Source organism: Corvus hawaiiensis, chromosome 19 (assembly GCF_020740725.1).
Source record: "Corvus hawaiiensis isolate bCorHaw1 chromosome 19, bCorHaw1.pri.cur, whole genome shotgun sequence".
Taxonomy (NCBI): domain Eukaryota; kingdom Metazoa; phylum Chordata; class Aves; order Passeriformes; family Corvidae; genus Corvus; species Corvus hawaiiensis.
The window spans coordinates 3251927-3273743 of record NC_063231.1 but is presented as its reverse complement, the minus strand read 5'-3'; the positions used below and the strand labels follow the sequence as shown (position 1 = coordinate 3273743).

General features: G+C 41.1%; 1 protein-coding gene across 2 annotated transcripts in view; it reads right to left on the bottom strand.

Moving 5' to 3' along the window:
* The window catches only part of PRKCA (protein kinase C alpha), a 153774-nt gene that overhangs the window by 6930 nt on the left and 125027 nt on the right, over nt 1-21817 (bottom strand). For both annotated transcript variants that reach the window (XM_048324113.1, XM_048324114.1), the window contains 8 exons: nt 18207-18350; nt 17270-17443; nt 16139-16230; nt 14501-14563; nt 13719-13857; nt 7625-7705; nt 6167-6274; nt 3621-3761 (listed from right to left, as the gene is read on the bottom strand). In XM_048324113.1, coding sequence (XP_048180070.1) covers nt 3621-3761; nt 6167-6274; nt 7625-7705; nt 13719-13857; nt 14501-14563; nt 16139-16230; nt 17270-17443; nt 18207-18350 — 942 coding nt within the window. The remainder of the gene's footprint in view (nt 1-3620; nt 3762-6166; nt 6275-7624; nt 7706-13718; nt 13858-14500; nt 14564-16138; nt 16231-17269; nt 17444-18206; nt 18351-21817) is intronic.

Below are 21817 nucleotides of genomic sequence, written 5' to 3'. Positions count from 1 at the left end.
TTCATTCTTTTTAAAAGCCCTACAATACAAAATTAAATTTTTCGTGTTAGTCTCTGTTTCCTTTATGATCTGCAAAAAGCTTGATGCAATTCATTTATATGCTTTGAGTCTCCACTGAACAGCCTACAAACTCCTGTAATTTCATAAATGACAGCAGGGTCTCAGTCCTCGGCATGGCAGGAGGGCTGGGCAGGGAGCACATCCCAGGACAGGTCCTTGTTACAAAACTTGCTGTCACAGGTTTCCTCCTTTATTTTCATAAGAGACTCATTTTCTGGCAAAGCCCAGCCAAGAAGGGGGCTAAATACAGCCACAGCCTGAGCGCAACTCCTTCAGAACAGAAAACAAAAGAAACTAGGCTTGTAGAAAGAAGAGTTTTGAGGAATGCAGAAAACACTTGATAAGGAGGAAAGAATGATCACAGGCATGCTAAAAAATAGAAAGGTGGTACCAGAATGAAATTAATTTGTGTGCAAGAAAAAAATGAATATTTCAGGAAAATGAGGCATTGAATATTGTGGAGAGGTGAGGAGGAAACTGGTAAATGTGCTCATCTCAGAACTACTGTAACAGATCTTCGGACAAAGCAGGTGTGTGATAGAGGCAGTGAATGTTTCTTCCTGTTGTTCCTGACCCTTTCCTCTCTGTCCATCCCTTCAACATCCCTGCATGTGGATAGGAAGGGTAACATTGCATTACTATCTTCAGACTCAAAGGATAACTCGGAAAGGGCAGAATAACTCTTGTACAATAGACCAATACTAAATATTGATTTTTTCTGAATTAATGCAACACGAGTAAATCTGTGCACTTATAGGAGGATGCACTGGAGAGGGGCCCACTGAGGGGATTCAGGGGGAGAGGTTTGGCTCTCCTGGAAACAGCCCAGCCACCATTTCCAACCTTCTTGCAAAGCACCTGGCAGGTGCTGGGCTGGACCTGCCATCTGAGCTGAGCTGCAAAGAACTTCTGCTGCCTCGGGCACACATTGTTTCCTATTTCAGACAATGAGCACATTCTCAGGGCTCACAAAGGACACTCGTCCAGCCTTGGAAGAACACAAGCAGAGGGACACTGCACCACGGTCAAGCTAACGGGGCTCTGCTTTCTCCACCCAGGGTTCTGCACCACTCATCGAATGCCCTGGTGCCCCTGAGCCTCTGCATTTTGGGACAGAATCTCTGGAGAACAAGAATGGAAAGAGCTGAACTTTGACAGGGAAAAACCTCTGAATCATTGACATGATAGTCAATGTATCCCCAAATTAAATCAAATTAATTTAGAGGCACAACAGCCAGCTCAGAGCAGCCACAAAAGGGTTATTGCTATAAAGGAAAGTTTTTGCTAAAAAGTTGTCCTATGGATAAGCATCATCTTGCAACAAAATTATGATTTTTTTCTTTTAAATTTTTTTTTCTTCTTCTTTTTTTCAGCAAGTGGAAAGTATTCAAACAAGCTGGATATTGAAACCAAAGTTCCTGAGTCCATTAGGTCTCTCACTATTGCTTATACTAGTAGAGGCTAAGAAATAAATCACATGAGATATGAGTATACTTTAGGTGAAAATATAGTAACTTATAAATAAATTTGCATCTTCAACTATGTATTTGTCTTCACATTAAAGAGTTGCACTGCTATTGTGAACATTAATGCAGTATTAGAATACAACTGAAATGACAGGACTCCTCAAACTCCTAAACTTGGAAATACGAGGAAAATGTCCTTCTTGCCAAGTAATCATTCTGTGCCTATAACCTGTGAAATGTCAATCTGGAAGGGAACATAGTATTTACAGCACCCACCTGCTGACCCAAAATCTACATCTCTATGTTTGAGTAAGGATTGTGGAAGCAGCAGGATTATTCCTGCAGGAAGGCGCTTCCTAGAGAAGATGCACCAACAAGGGTTTCCTGCAAAAACCCACCCCAAAGAAAGCCTATAAATACATCCATATCTTCAAACAGATTAAGGGTGGCATGTTTCTTGCTTTCTAAAATCAATATCCATCTCTGGAGGGATTTAAAAGGTTTGTAGATATGGTGTTTAGGGACACAGATTAGTGGTGGGCTTGGCAGTTCTGGGATAATGGTTGGACTCGATGATCTTGAAGGTCTTTTCCAACTTAACGATTCTATAATTGTATGATACTGATATAAATAGAATCAGCAATCACCATAAATGAGTTGTGCATTGGGTATGTAAATACTAGACTTGGGTTTTAAGTTATTTTTGTCTGGGAGAGTCGGGCTCTGTGTGAATCCGCCTCGGTGTATTTTAATAGCAGCCTGTGCAAACAAACCAGGTCATGATAACCAGGGAGACAGAGAACAGCTGCTCTGAGGAGGAGCCAAGATCTGCCAGGGAGCTGTGATGGAACCACACCACACTTAAAGCTTTTAGCACCTTCGTGCTGAAGTTACTTTTAACTTCAAGGAGAGTCTAAGCACTCATCTCCCGAGCTAATAAAACTTACAGATGTGAAGGTAGATCTGCTTTATGATCAGCTTTAAATTTGACTTGAGAACCATGTAATAAAAAAATCTTCCATAAAATATGCTCTAAAGAGCAGCTCCCTTTTGCACAGCCAGCTCTGGGTTGGGCAGGGCTGGCAGCATCACCCAAGTTCTTCACTTATTTACACCCTTCCCTGCATGCAAAATCCACACCATAGCAAAAAGGTATTTCCTTTAGCACTAAACACCCTTCTCAGCTGCAACCCTCCTCCTGGTGATGTCAAAAAGTCATTTGTATGAAAAAAGTGAAAAATAATTCCAGTATTGGCGTCCCTCTGTTCATTAGTTTGTGATACCTCACTGATTGTCTGTATTGGCAAATAAATCAGTGTACAGACCAGTCACCATACACCTGAGGATAAAGCCAGCCAGGATTCTCAGCTGAAAAATAAAAGGGTTAGAGAAAGATTCAATGTTAGGACATAAAAATTTACAGCTGTTCCCCAAAGCTTGCATTCTTATGTGAAAAGTCTTCCCTTTGCCTTCAATAAAGCACAGTACATGCTGAAAGAAATTCTGGCTCAACAAGCAAAGCTCTTCCAATTCTATTATGCAAACAGCTCTCAGGGTAAGGACATCTTTCCACTTGCTTGGATTTCTAAAATGTTCCTGTAGATAGATGTGTGCAAACCAGTAATAATCATGGAAAATAAACCAGGGATTACTCTTACAAACTGAGCAGACATCGCTGTAGGATGGGGAATAAAACCCCCTTTGCTGGGCAGCCAACCATGGAGGAAATTCACCCCTCTAATCCAAATCCCTCAGTCAGATCCTGACTTTAGATGTTGCTCAGAGGAGACAGTTGTTAACCACATTTATTACCAGTCTCAAGTGGCTGATGTGGGTGTGCCAATTTTCCCTGTTTTCAGCTCCTCATGCAGTGTGTGACCATCAAACCACTGAGAGGCTTCTTTGCAAGGCAAGGAGTTCCCTGGCTTATGGCACATGGGGCCAAACACGAGCAGGCTCACAGACAGGTCTGCCCTTACCAAATTGCCTCATTTTAGCTGTGGCCCAGACCTGCAGCCCCAGCAGCAATCTCACGCCACGGGGAGCAGGGCTGCAGGCACAGTTAGTGAGGGAAGGACCTGGCATCTCACTCACCACTTTAGGCTTGAAAGGTGGCTGAATCTCTCTGTTCTCCAGCTTTTCCCAGTCAATTCTCCTGAAGAAGGCGTGTTCCCTGATGTCTCTTTCACCTTCCAGGCCACAGCCAAGGCGTTTTGCAGGATGTTTAGTCATTAGCTGTTGGGAAGAAAACACCAAATGATTCAGTTTAATGCTGGAAGGAAAGTGAGAGGGACTTTGCCTTGCTTGCAATGCTCTTGCTCCTCTCCTGAAGATACACACTGCTAATAAAATTGTTTTGAAAAGCTAAAATTAATTTTTTGAAGAAATTTCTTTTTTGATCACCGGAGACAGCAAACCAGCAGCAAAATTAGGGGCTGAACCAGGGAAATTTTTTGCACTGGGCAGAGGTTGCTGCTGGAGGTCCAGGTGGTGCCCAGGACATGCTGCCATCCCTGTTGGCTCACAACTCACTCCTGAATTTCACCTCCAGTCTCTCAGTTTAGTCTTACAGAACTCCAGAACAGCTCCTCCCCAATCTCAACAATCAATTAAACATCATAAATTCCAATGCACTAAAGCTGTATGAAGTACAACCCCCCCCCCCCATTTCATTTTTCTGGGGCTTGTTCAAGACATTTCATTACAGAGCCTCCAATTCTTTGGCACCCAGCTGACAACATCTGATTTGTGTTTCCTCCCTTGCATTCTTAATGACATCCTGGTCAATACTATATCCAGTCACAGAGATTAAATAAACTTGGGGAAAAAAACCAGCCCCAAACCCACCAGCCTGGCATGCTTAGAAATTTTAATGTGCTCCCTAATTAGCAAGTTCCTCAGCATTTTCCAATTGGTGTGTACACTGGGAATTGTGCAATGTAGCCTTAAACTCTTGTGGGGACTTTTTAAAGCTCTTTTACAAATTATATATGATTAATGTACTGCTGGGAGTGATACCTCAACAGATCTTAAAACCTCAGCTTTACCACTTTAGTCTCCTTCCAAATGTTGAGTTGATCTGATTCCAATTTTGAACCTAAAATAAAAGTGGCTCTAAGCAGGTTTGGCAAGTGGCTGTGCACTGGGCAGGAATCACAGCCTTCTTCAAGATTAACAGCAACTTTCCCTTTTTTGTTATCTGCTCCAATCCCCTTGCTTTAACAGTAGGTGATAAAAGAAAATGGGAGTATTGATTCCAGTAGTTTTAATTCTTTCCAAAGTTGCTGCATTTACCAAACCCAACAAACTCTCAATCAGTGGAACGGAAGTCAAGCAGACAAATCAATTCCAAGAGCCGAGTGGGCATGTTTGTCTTGCCCAGTGGTGCCCAGTCCTAGGATTGCTGAGGTACCACTGACTGCAAGGGTCAGAAGCTTTCTCATATTGACTTCTCAGCTCAGGAAAAATTCCCACTGAAACCTGAGATTAATTTTTCAGTTTAATGCAGATGAAGAACATGTTAGTATCACAGAAATTTGCCCTTAAACCTCACAGTGTAGGGTAATTTTAGCTTTCTGCCCTCCCTTGTCATGAGCACCCAGAGAGCAGCAAACAGGGGAGCTGAAAGCAGGGCAATTACATCAAGTTCAGACTGTGCTGTTTGAATATGTGATTGTCACTGCAAGGCATCAATCTGAATGTACTTTACAAAAATACACCATGTTTATTTTACGTTGGCCAGCACGTCGACACTGGGATAAGCTCCAAAATTAGCAAGGTCTTTCATTTTACCTTCTTGTTCTAAACACCTTTTCTTTTCCTTGATGATTTTCAAGGAACTAATATCGAGCCCATGTATAATACTCCATAAATGGTTGCAAAGGATGGGAAGAATGTAAATATCAAATTAACTAAGTGCAGTGGTATTTTATCAGTGTATGTCAGACATCAAATAAACCATTACAGACGTTGGATTGGAAAAGCTGCAGACTGATTGTGCTCTGGAGAATCACATGGAATCAAATGAATTCAAATGAATTCTTTTTTCCTAAGCTAACCCCCTGAAGCCAAATCTATTATTTTCCTCCAAATTAAAAAAAAAAAAAAAAATTAGAATCTAAGACCAATTTTAGGCCACACAGGTACCACTGGGTCAGGATTTCCCCACTATTTCCTTCCATTTATGCTAAAGATTTTCACATAAGCTCATCTTCACCTACATTTAAAAAGGATTCTGCTAAACTCCTGTGCTCTGATCCTGTCATTAGGCATTCTGGGCTGAGGACTCAATGGAGGATCTCTATCCAAGCTGAGAAATCTCACCCTGCACAATTGGGGCTGTGCTGCCGTGGGTCGAGAGGCAAAGCAGAAGGAGACTCTTCACACCATCATCCTGTTTATAAATCCTGCTTTGGACTTGGCAGCTACTGATTCTGACATTTGTTCTTTCCATAAAACAAGAAGGCACAGCAGGAAGAGCCCAGCACTTACCAGTGACACCAAGTGACAACACAGCTCAGCACTGCCTGACAGAAGTTGCACTTTAAAATAGCACAGTGCTGTGTCAAAGCCAGGTAAAACCCAGCTATTCACAAGGATTGCCAAAAAGGAATTTAATGATACATAAAATTTTATCTCACCCCCTTGCAGATGGAGACAGCTTCTTTGGACAGTGATTTTGGGTAGGAAACATTGTGCTCCATTATGGACTGGAAAAGTTCGTCTTCATCTTCCCCATCAAATGGAGGCTGTTGAAAATAAGTCACAATTGAGTAACTTGAGTTTTCCTTCTCATGCTTTTAAATTCTCCACTTTTTACTATATGATATGACAATACCATGCCCAAAGAGATCAGTACACAGCAGTGCTCCTTGTCCAGGAATGCACACCAAACTCACAGCCATCTGCAGCCTGGATATCTGCTGACCCAGAAGCTTACTGTTTGACAGTCTCAGATTAAAATCAAGGAGAAATGTTCATTTCTGTCCCCAGAATGGCAGCCAGGTTAATGAAATGTCTGCAGGATTATCTTTGTGATCAGCTTTAATCAGTTTTTAAAGCTACTGTGCACCAGACAGGCAAAATAACTTCAGAGGGTGAAGTTTGGAGACTAACTTTCAATTACCTTGTGCTGAAGTATATCCATTCCTCACTCAATTCCAGTTAAACTCCAGTTTGTTTTATGTCATGGCTGTAGATTCTGCTTCTGAGACTATTACAAGGAAGGGCTGCACTATATTTTAAAATACAGGGGTAGGATAAATCCCCAGGATATGGGCCCTGTGCAACGCCCAGCTAACGGTAAATCGCCTTTTCTCCAAAGCATTCAGATGGCCAATATTTGCAATTCAGCCTGTAAACAGCTGCAATTGCTACACACTGAAACTTTTAAAATGTCCACTGGAATTTTGCAGAGAAACTCTTAAAGGCATTTGTTTCAAGTGTATGTTTTAAGCTTGGGAAATGCCTACCTTTAGCTAACACTCACCGAAAGCCAATTGCAGGAATCTTTTTCAACTCAAGACTCACAGAATTCCTTAAAGTTGGTACTTCTCTGCCATTTGCTGCTGCACAGTGTTGTTTCCCTCCCCAAGTGACTCAGAGAGCAGCCTCTCATTAACTTTGCAGAATGAGGGGTCTGTAACTGAGCAGATTGCTAAGTGCTGAGACCCATATTTTACCCTCAGGGCATACAGTACAAGAACTGTATTCTTGGGACTTAACTGCAATGCAGAGCTTATACACACACTCTTATTATGCTTCCCTGTGGTTTCAAACTACTAAATGGTATTTCTTCCACTTGACATGCATTTTTCTGCTCAAGTGTCTCCCTTTCAGTTCTGAAGATGGCTATTAATAACATTATTGCAGTACAAAGGAGCTGTATTCAAAGGCAGAGCTTGATTATGTGGGTGCAACATAAAGAGCTTAAAGCCTAAATACATTCTCAGTTGAGTCAGTCGAGAGTACAAGGAGATAACAGCAGAATGAAAGACTTCAGTCCTATCCTGTAATGGTCTAAACCTTTAGGGAGCCTTGAAACAGCAGCCTTGGAGTGCAGGAGGAGGTCACAGCAAGCACAGGAGGGTGAATCTTACCTGGCCCGCCAACATCTCATAGAGCAGCACACCGTACGCCCACCAATCCACGGACTTCCCATAGGGCTGGTAAGCAATAATCTGCATAATCACAAAAGAAAACCAAAGGAAAAACACCTGTGTTAACAAGCTCCCAGCCTTGTGGCATATCAGGTACATGTGTGACATGCAGAGAAGGACATATTTCCTTGGAAAAGGAAACATGTAAAAAACCCACAATCCTGTAATCCTCACTCCAGCTAATCACGGGTTTCAGTGGGAGTTGGATTGTTTTCCAAGTGTTAAGTCTAAATGCACCCATGCCCTTGGTACCCTGATATCTTGGAAAAATGTAGCTCTCAGGAGTCCTTGGGATGTACATTTGAGGGCAAAGGAGAAAGTACAGCAGCACAATGTAGGAGACAAGGCAAAACCATCCTACAGTTTGTGTCAAAGTTTGAAATCATGAGGCTCACTTAACTTATGGACTATCAATAATTAAGCCTTTCTTTTCAATATTTATATTTTTGTTCTGCTGTAAAAGGAATAAAAATTTAGGAAAAGAGCAAAACCCCAAAAAGCTCAGTTAAGTTTTCCCAAGCTGCATGACTCTGATACTCAGTATGAAATACCAGCTACACCAAAAAGAAAGGGGGTTCTGCTGCTCAGACTAATGGAAATGTCAAGTATTTTCCATCCTCTGGGTTCACATCTGACTCACAAAGCAGTACAAATTGAGTTCTGACACAAGGAAAGGCTGCTCGTGCCAGCAGCACCTGGGTCCCTCCTGCGTCATCTTCTTTAATCGAGGCCTCCTCAGAGATCAGAGTTCATTTATTGAAGAGCTGCATTTGGTCATGGTGTGGAGGAGTTTGGAGGTGCAGGTGTTCCTCAGATCTCTTTCTAAATAACTGTGAAGGGATACTGTGAACTGTGAAGGGATGCAGGATATCCTAGTCCCTGCCCATCCCCATTGAAGGCAATATCAGAGCTTTCAACTCCAATGTCTCTACTCCACTGGAATGAGCAGGGAACTGAGGCAGGCAGTACTCCAGAGGGGCTTGCATTCATTTTCCTCTTTGCTCATGTTTTTATTCTTTGTGAAATTAATTGCCAAGTCAAGTACACATTACACATCCTAAATTTTTCAGTTGTCTGAAAGAGAAGTTGAACTGCCAAGTTCCATAGTTGCTCAGGAAAATAGTGAGTCACCAGTGCAATAAAGCAGGACTGCCTGGCTACTAAATAAAATTATAGTCTCTGTGTGAATATATGTCCTTCCCTGATATACAGCAGCGCATGACTTGAAAATTACTGCAATGTTTCTAACCAAAGGATTTAAAAATCAATTGTGCTTTGGAATATATTAGACAACCAGAGATAATAACAAGATTCTCATCTGGAAGGCCCTACATAAAGGCAGTCTATATTAGTTGTCTCTTAGTAGTAATATGGGCTTAAAAGATATATATTTGGAACTTTCATTTCATATTAGACTAGTTGACATACTTGGTTACTCTCCCTTCCATTTCCATCACCAGTAAGCTCCTGCTGGAATCAATATTGCCTTTTGCAACACCAAACACTTTCAAATTTTCATCCAGGAAAAATACTGGCCTTTACACACAGAAGATGACCAAACATTTCATCCTCAATCCTTCTCTGACAATGTCTCCTTGCCTTATGGGAAAAAATATTTTATATTAAAAAAAAGAGATATTTTTCAGGTCATTAATTTATAAGGGCAGAATGTTTTGTACAAAAAGTGCAGTCCAGGTATGTGGTTTTGGGAGGATCAGTTTATTTCAATTAGCAAATGAGAAAAAGATGGATCCACAGCAGTGAGAAAGAAAACGCTGCCCCACTGCCAAGGTTCTGTACCTGGCAGCCAGGTCTGTCCAGGAGCCCACAGTCTACTTCTGTCCCTATTGTGAAGGAGTTTGATGGGATTACTGAGAGGAAGAAATCATTTAAATGCAGCAATGCAATGTCCTACAGTGCAAGTTGTACCAAAGCACAGACTTGATGCTGATTTTTATCCAGCAAGGGGTGAGTCAAGGCTGGACTCTTCTCTACAGCATTCCCATCAAGAAATGCAATCTCCCCTATGAAATGTGCCTTTGGGAGAGAATAGCAAACAGAATTATCAAGAGAGGCAGAATTAACATGGAAAAAGCTCCAATGTATGGTCAGCATCACAACAATTTTTGTGCTGTTTGATACCACATCTGATGAACAGAGAAGAGTCCCTCTGAGCTGGTGCGTACCTCCCTCATCTGAGCCAGTCTGTGACGGAAGAGTGGGAACTGAGACATAATTACAGCCATCAAGGCTGGACAGGTCCCACTGCAAATACAATGACAAACACCTTTCTCATGGACTTATCTCCATGTAGGAGATGGTGGTGCTGCCACTGTCTGCTGCTGTACATGGGGAGTTTCCTTCCTTTCATCCTATCTGAATACACCCAATTTGAATCACCAGCTTGATCCTGGTAAGGCTGTGGCCCAAGGGAAACCCAGACCAGTTGTTTGCCATGTTCATTCCCCAACGAGCGCGGCCAACGTGGAACCTGCGGATAAGCTCCTCGTCCTGGGAGCTGCTCACAGCACTAATTGGGAAGTGCAAAGGAGAGGGAAGAATGCTCCCTTCGAGGGAGGGATTACATGTGGGAGGAAGCACATGAAGTTTTCTATGTACAGTCAAACATCCATCGGTACAAAGTCAGCAAGTTCTAAACGTTGTATTTTCAGCAGTTCCCTCCTCATCACCCAGAATTCATCGTGTGTCACCTCCCAGCTGCTGCACTCAAAGCCATCCCTGCCTGCCTTGCAGCAGCTGCCAAAGTCATTCTATCTGCATGTACAATTTCTGGTATCTTTTAGAGCAAATGAGGGCAATATGAACATGACCTCCTCTCTCACCACAGTGTGCAGAGCAGACCCACAGAGCTGTGAGGGAGCTCCTGTCCCTAGAAATGAAGACCTGTACCCTCCTCCAGCTTTGATTCCTGATTTCCACTGGCCAGGAAGAAGTGGAAAGCTGATGGGATCCTTCTTTTCTCCTCCTTCTCCATCATTAATTCAAAGGATTTCCTTTTAAAAGTCCTTTTGCATTTCAGATGTCTCATTTTACCCATCTGTTGCCATGTATTAAGAGCTCTGCCTTTCCAGGTTCTGTGGATTTCAGTGCTCAGAAAGAGCTCAGGAATTTCGCTCATCAAGCAAAATTGGCAGAAGTTTTTTTCTTTTTTTCTCTATTTTGCCTCCAAGGAATGCACAGTTAAGAGCAGGACACAGAGATTAATATCAGCAATTTGTAGGAATATTTAGATCATTGCAGTTAGTAGGCAGTTGGGATGAAAAGATTATATCCCAGAGGCAAGAGGAAATCTTTTGTGAGCATATATAGTGTCTGCTGGAAAAGTTAAAACTCAGTTATTAAAAGAAATAAATATTACTAGCACAAGAAACAGTCAAATGCACTTTCCAAACCTTTTAAATACTTATTTTCCTCCCACAATCCTGGCAAATTCAAGGTTGGAACTGAAGGTTTTGAGGCTGTGAGATGGAAGAGAAGGGAAATGGAACTTAAATTAGAAATTCCTCTGAAATTTGAAATCAGCACTCTGGCTGCTGCAGGGATGCTGATGCTGGGGTTCTGTGCTGGCAGAATCCCTTCCCCCTAATCCTCTTGACATCCATCTCCTCCTGTCTCTCTTGACTGGTCAAGGAAACACAAAGTACTAATTGATTTCACAGCTATTTTACCACTCTGACCATAAATATTTAAGTTCAGCACATCAGGAAATGCTCTGTACAAGATAACCACCTTCTGCCTGAGAGAAGCTGTCAGACCTGGGATCCCACCAGTTTAACCTCTGCACATTTCTCAAATTGCACAGCGTAAGAAAATTAACAATAATTCCAGCCCATTATACATCTAAGTAATAGCAAATGGCAGCTTTCCAACTCATAAAAAAAGGAAAACATTATTTTGCAGCACACCAAATTGGGGGGTTCACTTTGCTGAAGGCAGCACTGTACTCCCCTGCTTTTCCACGCAGAGCTGGGACATGGGACACCAGCTGAGCTGTCCCTGCAGGGTCCTTGCAGCTGTGTGTTCTCTGATCTATCTGTGGGCAGGTCCTGCAGGGGCAGCGTGGGCTCCCTCAGGCCCCGTGAGAGTCACCACGTTATTCTCCAAATGCTGCTGAAAAGAGCTAAGTCTCTATGAGTGCAGCCCACCCACAAGGACTCTACTCCAGACACCTTCAACAGTTCATTTAAATTTAGCTCTGTTGTCGCCACCCAGCAGGGAATGGCACCGTGCAAATGAATTCTCATTAAAATCTATTATAAATTTATAAATTTCAGCCCGTGGAAACACGGGCTGAAACACCTCTGCAAGTGGAACAGGAACGTTCCTTTGAAGTTTACCACAGAACTAGTTAGCAATCTGTCAGTCACAATCATTTCTTCAGAAACAAAAGAAAATCAGCCAATTAAACAAAATAAAATCAAATCTGTTTGTAAGACAGTAGACTGATCTACTCTCACTTACTGGATGTCTTGGTGAAAGGATTATTTCTTTATATTAAATTCCCAAATAAAGTAAAATAATTCACTCCAGCATTGACCCACACTGAGCATTCTGGTATTGACAAAACGTTCTTTGGCATTAACTGGCACAAGACAATTGTCACAGAAAGGACACTTTAATTTGTAATATTGGCTTCATTCATGTTTTGACAGAAGAAAATGAAATACTGCTCTGGTTGTTCTGATATCCTGCTGCAAGCAACAGCAAATGGTGAAAAAACAAGGGCCTATAATACACAATATTTCAATCTGAAAAGCATGAATTAGCAACTGGGAAAAAAACAAACTATTTTTCATTCCAATTTCAGGGAGATGACAAAATTCACCTTAGACACTAATTTACTTGTCCGTGTATAAATCTCCCCCATTCCAACAAACATTCAATTACATCCAGGAATGCTTCAGCCAGAGCTGCCTCTTGCTCAGTACCCAGTGAATGACTGAGTCTCTTGGATCAGGATCCAGCCTCTTGCATCAAATTTGCTGCCAAACAAATCAAGGCTCTTGAAAGCTCAGTATGCACAAATACCAGATTTTAATATTCATATATTTGAATTATATCCAAATCAGCACATGTGCTTGTTTTCAATTCTTTAGACCTCAACTACTGAAATACAAATCATATCTAGACTCAAAATCTTAACTCTAAGCTCATGTTTATCCCAGTGCCTTAAAGCACAACTGTGCTTCTCAGGGACAAATTTTCATTTTAGACCCACTGCAGTTGGTTCAGGCTTCAATGTCACATTCAGTGGCTTGAAAGCTGCACAGGTATGGGCATGTCACGGAAAACTCAAGGCAAGTTATGGATTTATTACAACAACTCCACTCAAGGCCTGATCTCACAGTTTTTGGAAAAGGCCTTCAGTGACAGGAGCTTTCCTGAGGTGAAGAGCAGCAGCTCGTGGCACCTGTGCAGCACTTGCAGGACATGGCCTGAAGAAGACCACAGAGAGGTCAGCAAAAAGCTTCAAGACCTCATGAGTCCCTTCCCAAAAACCAGTGAGTGGTTTGTGATTTCTTGAAAATGCCAAACAATCCTTTAAATAAATGTGTGCTGGCAGCTGTGTGAACCTGTGGAGTAGATTAAAGAAGCATTGTTTGCTCCCAGTGAAATATTTGCTGATCTCAGCAACAAGCTCAGCAACACCCATGAAGTTTGTATAACTTCACAAAGTGCAAAGTTTAGTATAACAATATGTCCAGGCTACAAAATTAAGATCACAAGTTGGTGAACCCAGGTTTTTTTGAGTCTTTTGCTAGAATGAACAAAATCTGAAGCACTTATCTCATAAAAAGTTAGTTTTTCAATCAACTAGGTATTTCTTAAAATAGTGAAGTCTTATTGATAACATTGCATTAATTCACAAATATATCCAGCATACCTGCAGAAGTTAAATGGTGCCATCCATGGAGAATCTGGAGAAACAGCCATCCAAACCCAGTGGTATAAAATGTGTAGGGACAATTCCCTTTCAAGAGACTAAAAGGTTCTTGAAAGGGTCAATATTTACCTCGGGTGCAATGTAGTCTGGAGTGCCACAGAAGGTCCTGGTTGTTACTCCATCTAACATGTGTTCTTTGCACATTCCAAAATCAGCAATTTTGATGTGACCTTCTGAATCCAGCATCACATTATCTAATTTCAGATCTCTGAGAAGAATCACAGTAATTAAAGGTTAATGCTTGGGATCAGCTAGGGCCAGCTTATTCTGAATAAGGAATATTTGTAGCTCTTTGGGGGTGGAGGTTCAGGGTTCACATGTGGGGCTGGCTCAGCCTGGAGGGAGGCGGGCAGACATCCAAGAATGATCTTAAGATCATGGAATGGGTTGGGTTGGAAGGGACTTTAGGGATCATCCAGTCCCACCCCCAGCCATGGGCAGGGACACCTTCCACTATCCCAGGGTGCTCCAAGCCCCATCCAATCTGGCCTTGGACACTTCCAGGGATCCAGGGGCAGCAAAAGCTTCTCTGGGTTGGACAATTAATGAAAGAGGTGGCTGTGTCTGACCCCTCACCTGAGACTTTTGTAATATTATTAAACATCACACAGAAATACAAAAGATAAAGTTTTTCATTTTCAAGAATTTTCATTTGAGCTGGGCAGAGCACAGGCGTCAGAAAGCTCAGGTAAAACAGACCTTCCACCTCACCAGCACCAACACAACAAAAAGAGCTCTACACTGATAGCTTTTTATAAACTGTCTTAAAAATACACTGAAACATTTAAGAAACTGATCCTTTTTGCATTTTAAAAATAGTTCAGAAATTAGTTATGTCAGATGATACTCACCTATAAATAATTCCTCTGTTATGGAGAAAGAATAACCCAATTGATATCTCAGCTGCATAGAACCTGTGTGGGGAAAAAAACCAACAGATTTCTTACTGCCTCATGATTTTCTTCTGGCAAAATAAATTGGAAATGAATCATGGTAAAATATGATAATACAATAGTATATGAAATATGTAATTTATGGTCTATATATACAGGTGACATAAAAGACATTTCACTTAAACTGGACCTTAACAGATACATTTTGAGTATTTGATGATAAGATAATGCAGAATTTAAAAAAAAAAAAAGGTGAAAGTGGCTCCCTGGGCCACAAAAAATGGTGCAGCTGGAGCACAGCTCTTTTTTGCACTGATCTAACTCTGCTGCAAAGGTCCTTATCTCTAATCACATATTGATGAATTCAGGAGGCAGCTCAATGTACATTGCAATTCATATGGCATGAAATAATTTGCAGAAATAGTATTTCTTTATACAGCCTGTTAATGGATTAATTACACCAAGCTAATTAAAATGATTACCATATAAACTATAATTGCTGAATGCAGTTAAGAGGTATAGAGTACTGGTGGCTGTTTGAAGCTGGTTGCTGTGGAACTGTGCAAATTATATGTGAGAGGATTATTTAAAGATGAGCTTAATTTTTAGGCTCAGCACAAGGGAGAGGAAGCAACTGAGCTCTGCAACACTCACTCAGAGGTGTTTGTGAACACGTGTGATGAAGATGCAGCACAGGCAAAAGCTGTCATGAAGCACCACAGATTTTGTCAAGTGTTGGCAGGATGCATTAGCTTGGAGTCAAGGATGATCTGACACCATCTCGGTTTTATTCAGCGACTTGTTAAAATGTTTGTCTGCATCTGAAATACTTATATTTAGAAGGCCTCTCATTTCAACAAGCCCTGATGGCTTAAATCAAAATGAGAAATTATTTTAACTGAATGCTTAAAGCAGTTGGTCACCCTTGATTTTAAAGTTTCATTAGTAAATGATTTATGAAACACTAATAAGTGGCGATGAGGTATTATGAGGATGACTAAAATGGTACTGATGGAACTATTCACTCTCAAATATGCTACAGATAATTTTCAGTTGCTCACTGATGTGCCAGATGTACAATTACCTGAAAAGAACCATGGACATAAACAACTTCTAATCCCTTACTAACTCCTCACAAATACATCACAGAAATTCTTACAAGCTATACATTATCTTGTATAAACTGTAATTTATATTGCAATGCTGAGTCTATTTGTACTGCCTTTCTCTGTAGCACTAATTCTGACTGAAGTATTCTACTCAGTTTTTTATTTCCTTTTAATTTTTTTTTTAAAAACATCATCAGAATATGAAGTAACATCTTTAATTTCCTGCTGCCCTGCTTAAATTCTTGTCACTTTTCAAGTAGCCTCTCCTGCCTTTGTTTGTGCTGTATTTTTGAATAAAGGCACAGCTACCTTTGGTCTATGTGTGCAAACAACATTTTTACCACAAAGTTCAGATTTTGGGCCTTAAAAACAAACAAAGGCCAGCCTGGACTTCATCCTGAGCCTGGGAAGAAGAAGAAACCAAATCCTCTTACAGAGTAAAATCAAGATGATGACATGATTTAAATACATGAACATGAACACTCACACTGCTTGTGGCTCCTTAAATTTTCCTACTTGCTGGATGTGATACATGAGATCCCCACCATTCACATACTCCATCACAAAATAGAGCCGGTCCTAGGATCAAGTATTAAAGAGGCACATAAATACATTAGAGAGAATATTAGATATTCATTGATCAGCCAAAAAAGAAAGTCACTAGCACGTTATTAAAAAGCTTTTAGGATTATTAGGACTGGGAAAAAATTATAGATCAGGAAATGCAAGTGGAATGTTTTGTATAACCTTCAAGAGTAAATGATTGATGAGGTCTGTCTAGTTTTGCCAATTTTTGTGCCATGCTATTACAGATTATTTGTCTTCAACGGTTTCAAGAATTATACAAATATAGCTCAGTCTGAAAAATCTGTCTCTAAAAATAAATGAAAAAAAAAAATCAAAGGTGGTCAAAATTTCCTGCTTTGAGGCCATTTCTAATCCTTCCTAGTAAGTTTTCCTTTGGGAAATGGTGTGGATGTGGCACTTGAGGATATGGTTTTGTGGGGAATGTGGGCAGGTGGTTGGACTTGGTGATCTTAGAGGACTTTTCCAGCCTCAATGATTCCATGCCATCGAAGAGGCTGGCACAGTGACACTGGATCATCAGATCCATCCTGAAATCTGTCACTGGGAGATGTTTTGCAATGTGATGGGCAAATATCCACTTCACATATTTATAAGGAAAAAAAGAAAAAAACCCTCAGTGTCACCCAAAAGTGACAGAAAATTAAATCCACCAACACTGATTCATGACTAATAACCCCATGATATAATAACAGCCATTAAGACTTTTCAAGCACTATCCTCAGAGCTTTAAGAGTATTTAGGAGCTTGTGGGAATCTGGGCTTGAGGCTCTGACTTAGGAAAGCACATCTAATTACATTTAGGAATTGCCACGCTGGCCTGCTTGAATGACCGCATGAAGAAAACTCTTTAAAATGAGTTTTTGTATTTAAGATACAAGGGGTAATTACATGTGGGATTTCTTCACCATTTTCTGTGTGCAGAGGCTACCATATATGGGTTGGATGATAATAAATGTTACTGAAGTGATAAAATCCATGAGCACACAGTCTGGGAAACATTAGGGTGGCAAGAAAGACAGAGCTCACGTACAACTGTCTGGAAACAAGAGTGGAGCTGTGTCAGGAATGGCGGCTTATCTTGCAGTGCCAGGACTCGTTTCTCAACCATGGTGCACTCCACATCATCATCCTGGATCACCACGTCTTTTTTCAGGATTTTGATTGCATAAAGCTCCTCTGTGCCCTTCCTGTCTGCCAGCATCACCTGCAGGAAAGAGAAACAGCGGCGTGAAAATCCCCCAGGCTGAGGAGGGAAGGTCACTCAGATGCCTGAAGATGTAGAGAGATGGCAAGCCAGCTTTTCCTTTAATTTGTATAGACAAATTTGATCAAACCCCCACAATTATGATCATTGTACAGCCATTTCAGACACAGCCTGTGCCCAAACCTGCTGCTTGATCGCGGGCTCCTTGCTGAAGGGCTGATAAAATGTTAAGTCCCAGGAGACTTCTTCAGTAAAGGGCACTTTATCACCTGAATTTTGTTCAAACAGACAGAAAAATAGCAGTCTGTTTTCTCAACTATTGGATTTCAAATATATATATATACACACACACTATTCCTGGTTTTTTCCCCAATATTCAGCCTTACCAATGTTGGTGACTTCCAGAATGGGTACAGTGACCTAGGTATTAAAGCCAGAAAAGTAGACTTAGTTTCCTTGAAACTGCCAAGAAGTGGGGATCTGAAAGTCAGCAACGAGTTCCCATCTTGCCCAACAGTCTGAGTTTTTATATTTATTTTTATTTTTTCCAAGAAAACTGCCAACCAGGACTGAAGCCTACTAGTCCTTAGGGGAATGACCTTACTGCCTGATTTCTTAACATTTTCCTCAAAAATGCACATCCTTTTGACTCTGGATTTTGCTTCTCAGAGAACTTTTTATTCATTCTTCTTCAAGGAAAAGAAAAAAGAAAAAAGGAAAAAGGAAAAGGAATGTGAGTGGATTAATTATGAAGAATTCCTACCTTCCCAAAGCTCCCCTTTCCAAGAACCATGAGAAAGTTAAAATCTGTCAGCTTCACCCTGTCCAGATTGTTGGATGGCACACTTGAGTTCTTGTCTTCTGTTGAAGTAATGACTTTGTTACCAGCTGGCCCCAGTTTGGCTTTCTGAAGAACACACACAAAAACAGCAAAGTGAGAAGAACAGCACATTTTCGTGGCAGAAGGGATCACTGGGTGCAAGTTGGAACTGGAAATGGCCAGGTCTGAGGTGGCAAACCCAGGCAAAAATCTGCATAACAAAATATGCACAGACACACCTTCAAAGACTCATTCCAGATAAGATACGCTTATCTGGTTAAAAGAGCAAAACCAAAGCAAAGTCCAAAAACAAAATTAAAAAAAAAAAAAGATCATTGACTTTCATGCCAAAAGCAGCTTATATGGTGCTTTTTTTCTGAAACACAAAAAAAAAAAAAAGAGGCTCTCCGAAAATACCATGCTGTAAGGTACACTGGGTATTTTAGGATATAAACAACCTCTTCAAAATATTCTCTTTTAAAATGGAATTCTTCAAGTCATTGCATAGCAAGAGTTAAGAAAATTTTGACATGCACTAAGAAAAGTAACCTGCATTAAAAAACCCCACAACACGTGAGAGTTAATGCAGATGAACACGGCCACTTTCAAACCAGCAGTACAATCAACTTTGATTTTCAATCAAGGGTTGATCTGGAAAAGGGAGAAAGGGGAATATTACAGGTGAGGGCTCTGCCTTGGCCAGACACTCTGGTTTACAGGAGGTTGCAAGTCTCAGTATTTCACATGAGACACCATGTCAAGGCTCAAGTAAGCTGCATTTCAAATCTCAGAGTTAACAGAAGAGAAAAAAGTAAGACTCACCAAAAGATAATGCAAGCTGCAAGATAATATCCCTTTTTTTTTTTTTTGTTTTTTGTTTTCTCAAAATAATCCCCTATACCAGCAGAAGCAAAGCCAATAAGGTTTAATAATTCTTTGGGATATAAGTGCTTTCCCCATCCATCTGGTGTGTTGGTCTGGTTAATAACCTCTAATATGGTTAATTTACTTTGTGCCACTGACGTATGTTTGACAATTCAGGACAACTACTCTTCTGTCTGCTCCACAAAAGGACAATATTTGTATATTATTGCTGTTTTATAGATAAAGAAAATTATAGAAGTGGAGGTTTATTCAAAGTCACACAATGTATCTCTTTAAAAGCCATGCCTGGCATACACCTTCGGCATACACCTTTGGCACTGGAAACTGGAAGTTACAAACTTTCCCCTCCCTGGAGGAGTTTCAAACCATAAAACTGAGAGGCACTCAATTCACAGACTCCATCTACTCTTGCAGGCAGTAATGTCAGATAATCATCTGACAAAATAACCACATGTCACTTGAAAACCATACTCAGCTTAGATGACTCTTCCTGCAATGCTGTAAGTGCAGAAAATCTTATGTCCTGCCCACAGGGATATGATTTTTGGAAATTTAGATCTCTTTATTAAGAAACTTGTAATACCGCTTAGAATGGGGCATTTCCTACACAGCAATGTTATTACTTGTTGGCATGAAAGCAGCACTTGGAGGTGCTGATCTGGATCAGGTGCTGTGCAAACATTTAGGAAGAGGCAGTCCTGGATTTCAGCTTAAATCCCTGAGTCTGCAAGGGATGTTCCTGTGGTAGTTCTGGTTGCTGGGACAAATCTGTGCTGGAGCTCTTTGGCAGCATAAAACTCCTTTCGAGGCCACACAAGATTGAGCCATAAGCAAAACAAGTGAAAAAACCCAAAATCCCAATATCCATTATTTGTACAAGATAAAGATGTGGCCCAAGGGAGCAGCTTTGCTGGCCATGCCTTTGTGATGCTCCCACGTATGGGATCTCAGGTAAAGATCTTGCTTTTCTGATGCACAAAGCAATTTCAGTATCCTCCTTTTCACTGAGTAATGGAGATCCAAATCAGGCCCTGAATGGAAAGCACCAGCTCTATCTCTTACACTTAAAACCCACTGGGCAGGTTGTTGGCAGCTTGTTCGAAAAATGCTTAATTTGAAACAAAAAATCAAATTTTGTTCAAGGTCATTTGTTTTTTTGGATACAAATCTGCCAACCAGGCGGGGAGGTCTCTTCACAGCATTGCAATCCCAGGCTCTGGGGTTTCCTGCACTTTTTCCATAAAAAACCACGGCAGGTTCACCAGCAGGCTCCTGTTCCTGCAGCTCGCTCCAGACCTGGAGGCACTGCACTCACTCAGAGTGAACATGGGCTGGAATTGCCAGAATCTGAAGGCAGCATCTTAAAATAATATTTGAGAACCCAACCAGGGCCTCTCTGCATCCTCTGAGCACTTAGATTCAATGAGCAACAGACACTCTCCTCTCATTTCCATTTTTCTTCTTTTTTTAAATTAGACATCACCATCACTCTCAGTTTGAGAATTTCTTTTTCCAGATGGCAGATTTTTGAGGAGAACACAGGGTTCCTCTTGTGTGGTCAGGTGGGCTCTGTGCTGCCTGACCGAGGCAGGAGGTGAACAGGGCAGGAGTTTATTGGCTGTGCTGAGCTGGGAGTGACCTGTGCCTACGGGAAGGTGACAATCCCAGTTATCCCCTGGCTGAGCTGCCATGGGAGGAGTAGGGAGAACCTTGCTGCAAACCAGCTGGAAAAAACGGAGACAGGGCAGCCAGGGAATGCTGGGGAACAACCAGACTGACTCAAAGGAAGCACATAGCCCCAAAGTGGCTGGACTCCTTAAATTATCATAACCTTATCAAAAGCCCTTATTTCCCACCACCTTGGCCAGCCACCATCCTTTCAGAAGCATGCAAAAAAACCTTTTCCACATTTGACATGTGAATTCCTGTTACTGTGCTTTGGCTTAAGGTCCTAGTGGAAACAGAGAGGGAATTTCAAGTCATTTCACTGAGCTCTATCATGAGTTTTGTATCTGAAACACCTGGGCTATAGCAGAGAGAAAATACCATGCAGCCAATATCCTCTTCTGGATTGCCAGAGCAAAGCCAATTTTGCAGCTACAGAAGGGACATAAACTCAAATTATTCCTACAAGCTTATTGGAAAAGACTGATATTTTGCCTTTCCTGCCACAACTAAAATTGAAAATTGCATAATCCTGTTTGAATCCTCCTTTATTTTTTATGGATATTAAAACTTGCTGAAGTTGAAGATGGCATTCCAGGTCCTGGATTAATTTTCAATCTACATTCCAACTCCTTGGCTTATTATCTTGGATAAAAACAGGGTATTGTTACAAGGAAGCCAGCTTGCAGCAAACCAACCAGGAAAACAGAATGTTAAAGATAAATTAGTCTGCACTGGTAGCAGGAAAGTTAATCTAAAAAGAAAACAAGACATGCACATCATCTTACTTCCTCTGGTTTGGACGCACCTTATCTCGGCCAGTTCTTTTACCCTGAAACCACAGGTGAGACATATCTTATATATTTAGCCCAAACTCACTTCTCCATGGAGTGTTACAGAAATTACAGTGTGCTACACTGGAGAGACTCTTGGAATTTGGCAGGTGCTTTTCGGAAAAGATATCTCAAGTTTCACAGTAAAAATGCTTTCGATTTATTTTTAAT